We start from the raw sequence: 16,411 nt of genomic DNA on the forward strand, positions 1-16,411 counted from the left end.
CTGGAACACTGACAGCGTGTCCCACCCACGCGCTTTTGGGAAATCGCATTCACCTTCTGACTTGTAATTCTCTGAAGTTAAGGAGTTCAGGCAGGAGCCGTACACAGCTGGGTTACAAATCCCTCATCACCGGGCGCTCGTGCACTTCTGAATTCCACAGCAATCTCCCTCAGGACCCAACAGAGTGCCAGGGAATATGGCCTCTGCCATCATCACCTCTTGTCTGTATGGCCCAGGGGCTCTGTAAGCTCACTTTCACCCACTGAGATCGCACCCCAGCTGTTCTGGACGTGATTGTGCTGCTGAAAGGCCGGATGAAAGCACACAGGAACCTCGAGCCGCAGGCAGTGAAACTCCAAAGCAGCTCCCCCAGCATCCGGCTCCACCCCATCCTGCACCCTCGGGAGGGTCAGTTGCGAGGCAATCAGAACCATCACCTTCACAAAAGCTTTCTGGTGGTTTACCACACCAAGAGGCCTCACCCGAAGGTCAGATCAGCGTCAGCACCGAGAATCTGCAGCAGCAACAGTTGGATGAGTTGAACATGTTGAGTGCACCTGGACTCTTACTGTGGCTGGGCCAGCTGCAGTGCCCTTTCACAGAAAGACAGAACTAAACAAAAATGGAGACACCCCCGCAACTCATCACTGCTGCAGACCAGCCTCCTCAGCTGACGATTTCCCCAAAAGAGACAGCCAGGATGAGAGATGTTATGTGAAAGGACTAAGACAGGAGGGGGTCTCTGAACAGGAGCAGCTAGCAAATGCAGGGATTTTTCTTCTCAGAGCTGACAATGCCATCAGCATGAGTCAGGCTGGGAGTTGGTGCACACTATAAAAAAATTTGTGTGGTATGTGCATACATTTAGGTATGTCCATGAAGGCTGAAGAAAATGACAAAGTAGCAATGATTCCACACATGGAAGGACCATGCACAGCCATGGCACAAGGCAGAACAGTGGTCAAGCAACAGCTGGTTAGATTTTGTCCTAATGCCTTCATTGGTCAATAAAGAGCAGCCAAGTGACATTTTCCACTGTGCACACTTCTGTGTTGCCACACTCTGGGAGCAGGACCAAGCTTCCCTGAAGCTTTCAGGCTGCCTGGCTACTGCCATCCATCCCTTCACGTGCTCTTATGTCCAGTGCACCTCTGCTATTTTGCACTCTTGGTGTTCCTTTAGCACAGCCCAGTGTGAGACCTCTGTGTGTGCAGAGGTGAAGCCAGTCCTGTGCACAGAGTGGGTATTTAAAAGGTTCCCTAGAAAAATCTCTAAATGTAACCAACAGGCTTTTCCCATTTACAGTGTGTTTGACCCTACAATATGTAATGACTCGTGGCAAGTTCAATGGTTATTTAGAATTGCATTTAAGCTCTGCAATGGCAATGTACTACAAGTATGCCCTTGATGAAAAAGAGAAACGATGTTTTCTCCTCCAAATCTGGGAGGGTGTGTGGGAAAGTCTCTCGTTAAAGGAATGAGTAACTCAGTATTTGTAAACCATGAATCAACTCACACAATCCACGAACTGAAAACCGAGTACAAGTGGTGATTTTACTACCACAGGTTTCGGCACTACTACAGCAAAGACAACAGACAACCAAATGATAAAATTTTTTTTTTATTATTCACTTTTGAATTCTTTTACACTTTCCTGATTATTTTGTGTAAGGTGAAACTAGAACTGTTTAAAAGACATACACAAATCTAGTACATCAATAACCAGGTATTTCTTTTTGCTATACTATTCTCACAACCACGTGTGTGCTAGGCAATATAACCGTCACAGAAGCAAACTTTAGGCAGAATACTGGTCAGTAAAAACAAAGCGAAAAGAGCTACCAGATATACAGACAGGCTCGGTTCCACATTCACTACTGCATTTATCAAGCGCCAAGTATTAACTGCACAATTTGTTCAGCTAGTAGAGGGGAGTTTTAAAATCAGTGCATGAAATTCTCTTCAGCAGACAGATGGACAAACAGATGGATCCTATACCTAAGTGGAATGTGAAGGCAGGGGATGATACCACAGGACTGATAGGTGACTATTCCTAATCTTTTCCACTGCATTATTCACGCAACTCTTACTAGGTTTTGTTTAATGGGACATGTTTGAAACATGACAAGGTGAGGACGTTTGGAGCTCAAATATTACAAGCATTACAGATGTGTAGGTCTGCATTCCAGTATGAGATGGGAAATCCTGAATATTTGAGCCAGTACTTGAGCCAGTTTCCTGGTACTACCAAAGAATGGCAGACAAGAGCTGAAGAACACAGCAGCACTGGCAGCTCTTAAACACCCAAGGAAGAAACCTGTCCTTGGTGAGGTGCAGGCCTCATCCACCATCCTGACATCACCAGGAACCAAAGAAAGGATGATGCATATGGGAGTCCAAAACTGCTTTAATGGAGTTTAAACAGGTGAAAGGGTCAAGGATGAACAGAGTCCAGTGGGAGAATAAAGTGAACTAAAAGATGGCTCAGTGGATTACTTTAAAAGTTTTCAGGATAAATTGAGAATGGGAATACCATGGAGATTTTGATTTACCTAAGAGTAAAGTAATGCAAAAGTGGCAGATCACTTCATGGTATCATTCAAATTAATAAGGCCATTCAAAAAATTGAATCTTCTCCTATTGCAAGTCCATGGCAGCGAACCAAGAATATTTACTACTGAAGAATATCTAAATTGTAACTAGGTAAAAGTTATTGCTGTGGGAAGGGGCTTAGTCATGCATGTGGTATGAGCATGAAAGCACTTTGAGAAGTCAAACCCCAGTTATCTGCCAGTGTAAAGAGTTTGGAAATCAAGCTGCTAACTCCCCTGTTTCCCTCCTCCCCAAAACAAACCCCATCCCCAGAAAGACAGGATTGACAAAGTGAGCTTTTGACTGGAAGTGGTGCCTCAGACTAGGTTACAAATGTCTACAGAGTGTGCCTGTTCAACTACCTCATAGCAGTGTCCCTAACTGAAATGCCATACATTGGATTGTTTTCCTTCCATGCCCCAGTGTCACAATAGAATCTCTATAACTTTCTGTACAACTTTACAACAGAATTGTACTTCAACTATTTTGGTGCCAAATTAAGCTCGCCAGAGTTACATAATTGATGTCTACTTTTCTACCAAGAAGAGTTTTGTAAAGTCAATTGCAATCACAAAACCCTTTATTATTATTATCATCACAGTGTTCAGTTAAAAATATAAACACGGTAATCGGAACTGTAAATGTTCAGAATAGGAAAGTTCGGAATGCCATTGGAATAACCGACCTCCGCTCTAGGTACACAAAACACCAACCAACCGGTTTTACCCCACAGACAGTTTTTGCTACGTTGAGGTTGTGAAAGTCAATGTACTATTCTTTTTGCTTGTCGCACAAAGGGATTATGTGTAGGATACAGGGTGACATTGAACATATAGTGAAGCGTGACAGCCATTAGTTCTCTCCCTCCCCAGCATCCCCTTCATCTCCCTGGTTTTCCGACGTCCATAGCTGTAAGGAAATACAAACACGTGTTTATGCTGGAAGCACAGTTAATTACAATTGTCACGAAAGGGAAGACAGCGTAATTAGTAGTAGCTGTGCAATTTTCTCAGCTAAGAGCAATGCAGAACTGAACTTAATAGTAAAGCTGAAGAATAATAAACTAGAACATGAATAAAAGATAAGCAAGAAGCTAGCACAAGCCAGGAAGTTCCACATAAAACTGTTGAGAACAAACTCCACTCTGTGTTACAAAAGGAATCTGAGTTTGCTACAGCAGTTAACAAGTGATTCGTAGTTTGAACAAGCAAGTCTAACTGGTCTGGTTACAAAAAGCATCGCAGTTAACACATGCAGTTAACGCCTCAGAAAAAGCTTTTAACGGCACAGAACCGCATTAGCTTTCAGATGCTGAGTCCCACTTCAGAGTGCAGCAGCCTAGAGTGCAGTGGTTTGCCCCATGGTACTCACAGTGAGGTTGTCCCTAAGCAGCTGCATGATCAGGGTGCTGTCTTTGTAGGACTCTTCATTCAGCGTGTCCAGCTCTGCTATCGCTTCATCAAATGCCTAAAAACATAAACACAGCCCTTTCACACTCAGCTTCCCGAAGTCACTTCTGCTTATACAGAGCTTAAAATTTGCCACATTACTATCCACATTCTATAAAAAAGCTTCCAGTATTTTTCTTTCCCACCACAAGAAGAAATGTAAAACAAAGTGAGCACCAGATCCTAGACAGCCCAGGGAAAACAGAAGTCTTCAGGGGTGTCCACTTAAAAGCCCAGAAAAATGTTACTAAATGCCAATACCAAATACTGAAGAGGCAAGAGCACTCTATGTGTCATGCTGAAAAATGGTTCACATAGCTTGAAGTCAGGTTTAAGACAACATTTACAAAAAAGGGACTTTCATTAAAAAGTAAGGTCTCCCTGGTCTAAATAAGCAGTGAAAGACAAAGGTACCATTACTTGAATGAGTATATATTTATATATATTGCACATGAGTCAGTAGACAAGAAAATGGAACACGAGACTTTTCGACAGTGGGGAGGACGGTTTCCAATTTCTTTTCAAAACAGCAGAGGAAATCAGGTATGTTCCACTAGAGATTAACAAAGCCATTCTTCCCATCCATCTGTTGCCCTTGAAAATCAATACTGTGAGTCTGAGAGCCGTAGCTGCTATTTCTTCATTCAGGTTTCAAACAGATGTAAGCATTTTAACTAAAAAAGGCAAGAACAGCAGCAGCATTTTACAGCACAGCATCACTTCTTGCTACAAAGTCTTACTGAAGTGCATATTAAGAACACAAATATTCACCTAATGCCATATTATTCAAGTTACTACCAGACAATTTTCACAGACACAAAAAGTTCCATTTAGAAGACTAATCCCATTTTAGCAAAAAGGCTAAGGAAAAAATGACTGGCTATTTGTTTGCCACAACCCATCACAAAAGCTCTTTTTGGTCTCTGGAGAGAGAGGCACACATGCATATGGATAACAAGGACATTTAGGGCTACAAAGACTGGCACACAGACAACACTTCATGTACTGGCTAAGTGCTTCAATTTAAATAAATATTTCACTTTAGAATTGCTAAATTAATTCAAGTGTTTTCAATTTTGACACAAACACATTCTAAGAGAATTAGGTGGACATTAAACAGAGACAATTTGTCTTCCCTGTCACTGGAACAGCTGCAGTAGCAAATTATCTTACCCAAAGCTAAGCTAGTCCAGCAAACCAACTTACCTGAAAATATACTACAATGACAACCATTTTATGACAGCATTTTTAAGGAATTTGATATGAGAAAGCATAATCATCTACAAACTGCTACTGTAACCATGTAATTACCTCCTCAGCCTCCACAAAAATTGGTGATATGAAGAGTCTGCTTACCGTCTTTGCCAGATTACAGGCTTTTTCAGGAGAATTTAGGATCTCATAGTAGAAGACAGAGAAATTTAGAGCCAAACCGAGTCGAATGGGGTGTGTTGGCTGCATCTCTTTCTTGCTAATTTCAAATGCCTCCTGATAAGCTTGCTGGGAGTTTGCTACCGTTGCTGCAAAGAAGCAATTACAACCACATCAATAAACAGTACATCCCTCTACTTCACTGGGGAAGCAATTATATTCTTAGCCTAGACTACCACACCACCAGAAATTCATACAATTACCTATGCACATACACTTCTTTCAATGTTTTTACAAGCAAAACCCTTCCACTTGCTGAACAACTAATGCTGAAATAGATTTTTCAAATAGAAACTTAAAATAAAATTTATTCAACAAATTCCAACCAATCTGAATGGACACAAACTCTACTCAAGTGTTCTGGTTTAAAACATTCATTTTCAGCCCAGCTGAAGAAGTCACAGTTATCAATAATAAATCCAGACAAAACCATATGGGGAAGAAGAGGTAACTAAACTGCTGTAGTTAGGTCATGAACTTTGTATTTCAGGTTGGCAAAGCCAACAGTCCCTTCCCAGCTAATGAGTAACAATAAGCTCCATACTGACATCAAGCTAAATTTGCAATTCATGGACTACATCAGACACTCACAGGAATTCAGACAGTTCAGCACTGCTTTCCCATTTCAGAATTTATGACTTCAGAATCCAGAAGCCCAATATACCAAATTTGAATAGAGAAAGTTTGCAAACAGTGAAGACTTGAGCTGAATTCATAGTTTACACATAAGATCAAACAAACTAAGCATTTTCTATGAGAAAGAAACCTACATTCTCCAGGAAAATGATTTTACACTGCCACATATGCTTGAAAACTAGCTACTGTGGTCAGGGGCTGCAAGCAGAGTTTGACTGTACTGATGGACATCTGCCAATTAATTTCAGTGAAGTCTTTCTCCAAAAGTGACTTGCACTGCACCTATCTTCATAACTACAGAGCAGCAGTAAAAACAAATAAATACAGGATGTTGGGGAAAAGAATACAAGTGGGTTTTATACTTGATTTTGCTTGCTCCACAGAGAGAGAGATTTCATTTCTACTTACTTTGCTTATTGTCCCCAGATGCCACCTCTGAGAGGTATCTGTAGTAATCACCTTTCATTTTCAAATAGAAGACCTTGCTTTCTGGCTGTGTGGCATTGACAATAAGGTATTTATCCAGGAGTTCCTGAGAAACATAAAAAAAAAAAAGTAGTGTTTCCTGAGTCATAAAAATAATGTCTGAAACAGAGCCTTTGTTACAATGGTGAGCATGAACTGTTCAAACAGTAACAATGACTTCTGTCATGACTTACGCAGACTCCTGTGTTAATCTCTTTGCCTACTGCTGTCTAAAGTCTGGGAAAAAAAAGATAAACTACTTGTAGCCTAATCTATGGAGAGCTGAAAATGTGCTATGTTGATCCTACCCACAATTCCCTCCTGCAGGATCTGAAGGCTATCAGGGCTTAAGCCTGCTGATGCAAACCCACATCCATGACCAAACTAATGAAAAACAGCGGCTGGAAATTAGCACATCTGGTCACTTTTGCTGCCACAAATTTGAATTCTGTGCAGAGCTGTGAAATTGTCCACAATAAACTGATTCTATCTCCAGCTTCAGCTGAAAAGTTTGACAGTGGCATAGGCAGCACATGTGCACTCAGAAAGAGATGCAAAGATTGACTGCACTGACATCATCTGCTCCTGACTGATCTCATGCAAATGGAACAAAAATAAAAGGAATCCCTCCTGTCTGAGTGAAAGAAAGAGCAAAATCAGTCTGGAAGAAGAACTACACACCTTCTCCATTAAAAAAAGGTACTAAACAAGACTTAGGACATCAGCATTCATTAATTAAGTAATTTAAAGAGCAGGCCTTTTAGCAGGACTCATGTCAGTGCCCCAGATCTAAATTTGTTTCCATGGTGAACCCCCTCCAGCCAGCAGCCAGGGGTCTTTAACATGGCCTTGCTTGCTATTTGCTGCTAAAAAAAATACACTGTTTTATAACAAATATTCCCTAAGAAGCAAGCTAAATGACTTAGCTGCATTCTAGGAGCTAGAATTGGACCCAAATATGTAGCTATGCAAAATTATTCCCCTGCTAAGGTGCTGCAGTGTCTACAGCACTACTAAAATTCCTTAAGCCTCTCTGAAGAATGCTGCAGTACTAACTACTGTTATTTTTGCTGTTGGATTATTACCAGAACATCATTGCAGATATCCTGCAATTCAGCCTCAATTTTCTCACGATATTCTTTTCCCATCTGCTGTTTCTTCTCATTTCTCTCTGTTTTCTGTTCGATGCTGGAAATCACACGCCAGGACGAGCGGCGGGCACCGACCACGTTCTTGTAGGCCACGGAGAGGAGATTCCTTTCTTCATTGGACAGTTCATGTCCCTGCTCAGTGACAGCCTTCATAGCAGCAGCCATGTCATCGTAACGCTCGGCCTGCTCAGCCAGCTTGGCTTTCTGTACCAACTCACTTTTATCCATGGCTGTCCTGCAATGAGCGAGGAATAAAAAGAGAGAAAAATGTCTCCGTGGTCTGCACTGGGAAAGTTCATGCTGAAGCAGATCTCACAGTTAGTAATAAAAGGGAAATCTATCAACTGTAATAAAGTAATACAAAGGGTTTCTTTTAAAAAATGTATTTGACCTTTTGCCAAATGTGTATAATTTCCATGTGTAAATGACTAATGACAATCCTGAAGATATGAAAGCATCATTCTTCAAAATGCAGCAAAAGTCATTTTGGTATTAAGCACAGTCCTATGTGAATCTTTCCTCTTTCTACCAGCCACAGCTCACTCAGCTGGGGAGATATTAACCAAGAAACCACCAGGTTGCTGGGGCTTTTTCAGGTTTGTTTGTTTGTTGTTGCTGTTGTTGTGTGTTTCCCTCCACTGCAGTACAAGAGCACCTACTTAGGAGCACTGAAACACTGGACAGCTCCTTCTGATACTGAAGATTTTTGCAAAGTTAGAGGAGATGTTTCTGTGGGTTTACATAAACCATACCCAGGAAAGCTGTAGTGTTGGCAACTGTGGAAAGTGCATTTATAATGTTCTGCCAGAAAATAACGTGGGTTATTTTACATATGCATCAACATACACACAATGGACGACTCTACACAGCTAGGGTAGCTGCAGTCTCCGGTTTTCAAGACCTTTTAAATAACATTGACATTCATAAAATCTGAATAGGACGTGGCCCACACAATGGTCACTGCTACAAAGCAAATTGCTTTTATGGAATCAGCTTGTTTATCATTTCTCATAATGCAGTTTAGCAACCAAAGCTGTGAAAGCACTTCACATGGCCACAGGGTCACTGAAGAGCTTATGCAAGGGAGAATAAATAAACTACCCAGGGCCAGGTTCACAGGAGAAAGTAAAGCAGCTTCTTTGCCTTTATCAAAATAGACCTCAATACTTCACAAACTTACAGACAACCCAAATTAATCTGTAAAATTCCTCCAGGTGAGCAGGTTCAATTTTGACACATCCAGTACTGTTATTCTCATCAGTACTGAGCATAATTATCCTCTCCCACTCCTAAATCCTAATCAGGGCTCTCACTATCCAGGTAAATCGTCAGGCTGAGACTTACAGCCTAAAAACCACTTCTAAAACAAAAATAAAAGCCAAACAAGAACAGTAAGTTTTCATTTGTATTTCACAGACTTCTGTTCATTACAGAAGCACCTACAGTCCTATTAGAAAGAACCAACACGCTGAAAGAGATTGCTGCAGCCTTTTTCCTGGCTCTCATCTTTGAAGATTCCAGTCTGACAGGCTTCTGATGGAGAACATCTTGCACACACTGCTCAGCTTGTATTTTACTCCAAGGATCACCTACCACACTATTATAAAGGAAAACCAGTCCCCTGTACCAAATCCTCAAACAGGGCAATGAGACACAGACCCAAATTCCAATTGTGATACATCCCCAAATTCACACACTGCTCACACTGCTGAGGATGAGTCCTAACTACAAAATTATTTTGAGATGAGCACATTCTGTACCTCCAGCTGACGATATTCCACTTTAGCAAAAAAGAAAAATCACCCAGGATATCAAGTCAAACATTGTTATTTCACATAAAAGTTCCTGAAGTAAACCCAGCAACGAAATGTACCTGCTCTGTATCTGCAAGTCACACTCACTTCCTGCTTGTGTTTGATCCTTTATAGATTCTAATACATCCATCTCCTTAAGGCACTCAAAGTATACAACCAGCTTCCTGGAAAGGGATCTTTTACTGGTAAATAAAGTTGGGCTCTGGTTCAGCTCCATTTCAATTGCTGTGTTTAAACCAGTGGATTCTGGGACCTATTGAAAGGTGCCACACAGACTTCAGATCAAAGCCCTCAAATTTGTTTTCATGACAGGGTGACTGTGGGCAGCAGAGTGACAACTTGTGGTAAAGCATGATTCATTTGGTTCTCTCTTTCCCAGTAAGCTTTTACCCTGGGGATATTACCATTGGTTTCCACAGGCTTATCAAACAACTAGCTCCTGATGATGGAAAAGGTTAAGTGGGATTTGTGATGTGCTTTGTTTCTTCCTACTTTAAAGGCTATCACAGCACCAATGCAGAACAAGCCCAAGGAAATCATCAGACCATTTCCCCTTGAGATAGCCCATCCCACTTTTCCCTGTTGGGTCTTTCAAACCTTGTAAACCATTCCCTTAACTCAGCACTATTTGCAGACTATGTGCTCAAGGCAGGAAGTAATTTGTGAGTGGCATTTCTCTAGTCACTCACTAAAATCTGAACATGAGCAAAGTACACCTGAAGAATGCTTTTTACATTACAAGAGCCAACTTTAAACAACAGGACACTGAAACTAAACTGTTTCAGAGCACTTTTAGTTTCTTCATTGTCTGCACAGCTTCTAGAAGTATTTCTACTACAAACATTTTATCTTCTCCTCTTCTTCTCATGGAATGTGATTGTTATGTGGAAGCAGACTGCTTGTTGAAATGCAGAGACAAGCAGCTTCGACTGAGTTTACATTTTGCCATTGAAAAGTCACTTAGTTTTATCTTTGATCTGCACTTTGCCAATAGTGGTGTAATCTGTAGACAAGTCATCTGTGCAGAATTCTGTTTACAAACAATATGGTTTAGTTTTGAAAGGGTGCAGTTTGTTTTATCAAGCTCACTAACATATTTATATTTAGATGCAAGACAGTTCACAGGAGTCAATCGGTTCATATAAGGACACATGAAGGAAATCACAAAGGGAACTGCACATGAAGGAAAACACAAAGACCTAATGGATAAAAGAGATCCAGAAACCAGTTTAACATATCACTTATACAAGTAAAATACCAGCACAAAGATTAGAATGTTGTTTCTCATCAAGCAACTTTCCTCAGCAATGTAACTAATTTATGCACATGAAAGTCATTTATGCATATATGAAACTCAAACTCATCATTAAAGATGGAGCTCCTGAGTGCTTCACTGGCTTAGTTTTGACACAAGAATTCAGGGTACAGAGGCTTGATTTTAGTTAATTTGTGTTAATATCTGTACTGTTAGCAGGCTTGCTATGAAACACAAATATTCAGTAACATGGATTTAACAGAACTCAAATGCAGTAAGAAAATCATTGCCCACACCAAAATATCTGCCAATGACAGTAAGCCTACCATTACTTCCTTCCCAGGATGCTGCATAAAGGAACACTTAAAATCCTCATTTGATTCTCCATTGCTTACCTTGTTAGAAGCTTGGAGAGAGCTTTGCAGAGCTATGCTGGCTTGAGCTCCAAAAGAGGGAAGTGTTTGCCAGAAGGAAAAAAGATACAAGGAAAGGAGTGATGTTTGAAAAGGCAAAGAAGCAACTATCAGTTATAACTGGTCCCTCCCAGAGAGGAGATGAAAGCCACACTCTAACAATGGACCAGTGTGCCACAGTCTGAAACAAGCAAAGCCTAGAGCTAAAAATACACCTAGGCCACACACAGAAGCCATCTACCAAAGGTTACCTGCAGCTAGGAGCAAAACACACAGAGGTGATGAACAGGAGGCTGACAGGAATGGTCTATTCTAGCACTGATAAAGCCATGCCATGGTGGCAAAGGGAAAAAAGGGAAGATGGAAAAAGGAGCAGAGACGTGCAGATCACAGCCATGGAGGAGTCCTGAAAGTTGCCTGTTCTAAGCAGAAGATTCTGATATTAGATGCATTAACACAGTTCAAATTCTTAAGACACTGTCTTCTTAAGAATCTGCCTGACATGACTTAGCAGCCCTCAAAAAAGAAGTGGCTGGACATTGTTCACAATAAGGAATGCCAACCACTGCCCAGCAGTCACAGCCAACAGCACCAGCTGCCAGAAATTTCAGTCACCTGTAGTCCCACACTCAAAATGCAATTTTTTTACTATTTTTCCCCTCTATCTCCCATACAGCCTAGAGTTCTTTCAATCTCTCTTACAAATGCAGAAGAGTATGTGTGCAGGCACTGTAAGTTACAAGTGCTTACTCACACTCCAGAAAAGCTTTACACCCGTGTGGAAAAGACTGAAACACATCACAAAGCACCAAAGGTGAAGGTCAGGACCTGCAAAACTCGACTAGTTTGTAGCTGCCTGCATCTTTCAGTGAGTGGAAGATGCAGTGAGAAGGGGATGGTGTGGCCATCCTGGGAACAGCACCTGGAATCAGATCCATGGATCTTTCAAGAGTGGATGGACACACAAAACTGGAGGTTTACATCCCATTAACAGCTGAGGGGTAAAACATGCAGCTACTGTACTCCAGAAGACTGATTCTGAGGATTTTGAGAACTACAGCTTACTCCTTAGCACTTATTCCATCTGCTCTGTAGCCTTTATTGGCTCCCATTCATATGGGCTCTTTAGGACAAAGCCAAAATGAATCAGAACTAACTGTGCTTAAAGTCTGTAAAAATCAAATGAAAACTGACACTGAAAATACTCTGGCTTATATAACATATTGAACTGACAGGACAATACTAATAAGCTTACATTGGTCTGAAGTCTGCTGCTCTTGATGACCTGTTCTTCTGATGCTAATTAATTCATTGATTTTTGTGCACTGTTTTTCTCTCTACAGCAAGCACGAGAATCTATCAGACCAACACTTCCACTTTGTAGAAAAGAACTGGTGAGGAAGCAGTGTAGTTATTGGTTTGACAGACTGGTCCCTAACAAGTTGAGCAGAGCTGCAGGTAACCAGACCTGCATATTTCACTGCGAGAAAGGAATACAAAACGAGGTTTGGTGAAATGGGAGGCAATCATACCTCCCAGTCATAAGCTCTATAAGTCCACTCAAATTCTAACAAAAGAAGCAGCAGACTGGTACAGAATTTGCAGTTCAGTATTCCAACAATATGTGAACACACCTTATTTGATTTCTGGACAGGCAATTCATTCTGAAAATAAACATTCACATGAGGTGAGTGGTATCTCAAATTACAGTTCTATAACTACAGAGACTAAGAGCTCTGGGGACATTATTTCTAAAATAAACAGAAAATCATTCTCCACCATTCAGGTACACACATGCTGACACAAGTACCTGCATGATGGGGATAGCATTCCCTGTCAACTGGACAGTGCTTCCAACATTTATTTTTTATAGGAAATGGAGTGCAACTCTTTCAGTTGAGTGCAAGGAACCTTCCTTGCTTTCTTGCAGTGTGAGGCATTTGATTTTATTGGTTGTGTTTCTCTAGATGGTTCTCTCAAAGGCTACCATGGGTTGTTAAATAACTGATTAGAAAATGAATGGCTGTTAGGATCTGAACAGCAAAATCTTCCTGTCAGAAGCTTGGGTATAACAAGTTCAGTAAAATATCCTGCAAACATAATGAGGGAAAAAGGAACATGACTTCACAGCTGTGATATTCTTGCTGACCTTGTGCAGCACATAACTTCAGCCTCCTCTGCATCTACCCTGGCCTTCAGCTCAAATCTCTATGCAAATGTTGAGATAAAATTAACATTCTATAAAGCCATGCCTCACCCTGCTCTGGCCATCTGCTGCCATCATTACTTGTTGCTTCGTAAAATTGAATAAAATGACACTCAATGGTTTTCAGTCTCCATAGAGAATTATAAAATGCCTATCACCACTACCAACAGCATGTGGGGACACTGATATTGTATGGACATCTCAAATTTAGTGACAGCAGCCTTGCTCTTCCTAATGCCAGGCTGAAAAGCAGAGCTCTGCTCCTGCCTATGGCCCTTTGCTCAGGACAGCTGCAGGTGGAGACATGCTGGCACTTCCACAGCACAACATCCCCACATGGCAACACCTTTTTGTTCCAACCAAAATTGGTTTTGGCTAGAATCCAGGTGGAAATTGTGAGTAAACCCAAAAAACCTTCCCCCAGGCATAAAGTTCACGCCAAACTAATGTATTCATATCACAGGTAAATCAATTTTGTTAATAATAAACTGACAGTATTTATATTACAGGGTGGGGCAAGAAATGTGGCCATGTAACAGACACACTACTGTAATGCCTGGTATTAGGATACCACACGGATCAGAGCAGGAGCTTTTACCTCATTAACCAAATAATTATTTACTGAGCTCCTCCTCATCCGAGTTTATTCACATGCATCACAAAAGGCTGCATACTGGCACAGGCCTGCTCAGGAAAAAATAAAACGACTCAACATCAAAATAGCAGAGATCAGAACATGCGGTACTGACATAATGAGGTTGAGAAAACTGCACCAGGCCCATCTGTGCAACGAGTCTATCACTTTATTGGTACCCATTTAATAAACAAAATATGATACAGGGGATATTTTTGCAGTCCTTTAATATGAAGGGAGAAAAAGGCACTTGTGTTCTTGTTTTCTTTTCTAGACCAGATTATATCTCATTATTGCTTTAAAATAAAAGCTCATTTTTTCCATATAAAAATATTACAATTTCTGACTGAGGTATCCTGTGTTAGTGAACATGTGAAAACACAAATATTCCTACAGCCACTGAAGATACAAACCATTACAAACGTTGCCAAAGTCTCTGATATTTTTCCATGGGAATTTAGCTTTTATGGTGCTACATGACGTATTTTTTTGTTTTCCTATCACTGGAAAATGTATTTTAACTATTAATAAGGAATCTATCTAAAAGCAACCGATCTATATTGTGATCTTTGCGTGAGATGCATTTATGCCAATACAATGGTTGTGTTCCACTGTTATTTCAACATCCCAATTAACACCTGGTTATACATACCTCAAACAAAACCCATAGCCATTAGATCTGGGCTACTGCCCAGCCTTTTTGTAAGCTGGGACTGGCTTGAACCAACCTTCTTTCCCTGTGGAGTCCTCCCTAAACGCATCCCTATTCCCAAATAGATACGAATGATCAAAATCGGAAAAGAACAAACGCATTTTGTTCCCTTCTAAAGCGCTCATACAGGGCCATGACCACCTACGTGGGCCGGCTCACGGGCACGGCCACGGCAGCTGCGCTCTCCGGGCTGGGCACGGAGCTCCCGGCGTTGGGAAGCCCGGGGCCGGCCCAGCCGTGCGGCGGTGCGGGCGAGCTCCGGGCAGCGCCGCTCGGGGCCCGGGGCACGCAGCCCTTCCTGCCGGGCGGGCCCAGGTGAGCGCGGCCGCGCCCCGGGCACCGAGTGACTCACCGGGGCGGGGCGGGGCAGCGCCGGCCGCTCGCCGAGGGGCGGCGCCGCCCGCCCGAGCCCGCCGGGCGAGGGTCGCACCGTTACCCGGCCCGGGGGACGCAGAAGCGGGGAGGCAGAAGCGGGGACCCTCCCGCGGGGACCCCCGCACGGCGCGCCCGCCGCGGCCTGCGGCTCCCCGCGCGGGGTGGAGCGGGCAGGGGCAGGCCGGGGCGGGCCGGCCCGCGGGTCGCGATGCCGATGCCCCGCGATGGCGATGCCCACCGCGATGGCGGCCGCGGGCCCTCACCTGGCGGCGCGCGCGGATCCCACGGGCGGAGGCGACGGCAGCGGCGGCCGCTCGCACGGACACGCGCACACACCCTGCGGCGCTCGGCCCCGCTTCCGCCGCGCGACACGCCCCTTCCGGCGCCAGGGGGCGCCACCGCCCCGCGCACCGCCCCGGCGGGACGGTCGCCATGGCGACGGGGCTCATCCCGCCCGGCCCGGCCCGGCCCGGCCCGGCCCCGGGGCTCAGCGGGGCTGACTGGGACCCGCTTGCGGTGTGAGCGCACCCCGAGCGGGGAGAACCCCCCAGACACGGCCCGAGGTGCGCTCACACCCCCGCAGCCGCCGCTCTTTGTCTCCGCGGAGCTCCCTGGTGCGGCGGGAAGCGCTGGGGTGGGAGTACGGGCAGGGGGTGCTGCGGCCTGGAAGTGCAGCAGTTTCTCCGGCAACAAAAGAAAGAGTTTCTGGTTTTCTTGCCTTTTCGCACTGCTGTTCTTTGGCTGGACCTCACGGTAGTCACAGAATCACAGGATTGATTAGGTCGGAAAAGACCTCTAAAATCATCGAGTCCGACCTATAACTGACCACCTCCGTGCCAGTTAGAGCGTGGCAGGGAGTGCTGCACCCGGCCTGAGACACCAGCAGGGACAGTGACCCTGCCGCCTCCCTGAGCACACCATTCCAAAGGGACATAGAAGGGACATATCCTCCGAAAACAGGAACTGCGGTTATTCTGTGCACCCTCAAAATCAAATTTCACAAATGCTTTGAATTGCAAAATCACCTTTAAATGCTGTTAGTAGTAGCAACTCTTCCCTACAACAGTGGCATGTTTTCCCTGAAAAATGTCTTCCCTTCAGTTGCATGTTTTCACTGAAAAATCAAGATCCTTACTGGCTAGATAAGTTTTATGCAACTAATAAACTACATTTTCTAGGGAAATGGCAAAAGAGAACATTTTTGGGGCATGAGGAGAAGTCTAGCTTGGTCTCCAAAAAGGAATCCAAGTAAAGTGATTCAGTTTTGTAATCCATATAA

At 43.3% G+C, this 16,411-nt stretch overlaps 1 protein-coding gene across 1 annotated transcript; it reads right to left on the minus strand.

Annotated features, from left to right (window-relative positions):
- Positions 1-1,605: 1,605 nt before the first annotated feature.
- On the minus strand, positions 1,606-15,542 carry YWHAB (tyrosine 3-monooxygenase/tryptophan 5-monooxygenase activation protein beta). Its single transcript, XM_054644436.2, has 6 exons — positions 15,396-15,542; positions 7,658-7,958; positions 6,516-6,639; positions 5,397-5,560; positions 3,964-4,059; positions 1,606-3,501 (listed from the first exon to the last, which is right to left on the minus strand). Exons 2-6 carry the CDS (start codon positions 7,949-7,951, stop codon positions 3,445-3,447), a joined length of 735 nt encoding a protein of 244 aa, XP_054500411.1. The 5' UTR covers positions 7,952-7,958; positions 15,396-15,542; the 3' UTR covers positions 1,606-3,444.
- Between the last annotated feature and the right edge of the window lie 869 nt (positions 15,543-16,411).

Source organism: Agelaius phoeniceus, chromosome 17 (assembly GCF_051311805.1).
Source record: "Agelaius phoeniceus isolate bAgePho1 chromosome 17, bAgePho1.hap1, whole genome shotgun sequence".
Lineage (NCBI taxonomy): Eukaryota > Metazoa > Chordata > Aves > Passeriformes > Icteridae > Agelaius > Agelaius phoeniceus.

What these genes read in the sequence shown, in the direction of transcription:
- YWHAB (XM_054644436.2), bottom strand. Translation starts at nt 7,951, where the DNA reads ATGGATAAAAGTGAGTTGGTACAGAAAGCCAAGCTGGCTGAGCAGGCC. An exon ending in ATCTGGGGACAATAAGCAAA is followed by an intron (nt 5,561 to 6,515) that starts GTAAGTAGAAAT and finishes GCTTCTTTGCAG; the next exon opens with CAACGGTAGCAAACTCCCAG. An exon ending in TGCTTAGGGACAACCTCACT is followed by an intron (nt 3,502 to 3,963) that starts GTGAGTACCATG and finishes ATTTCCTTACAG; the next exon opens with CTATGGACGTCGGAAAACCA.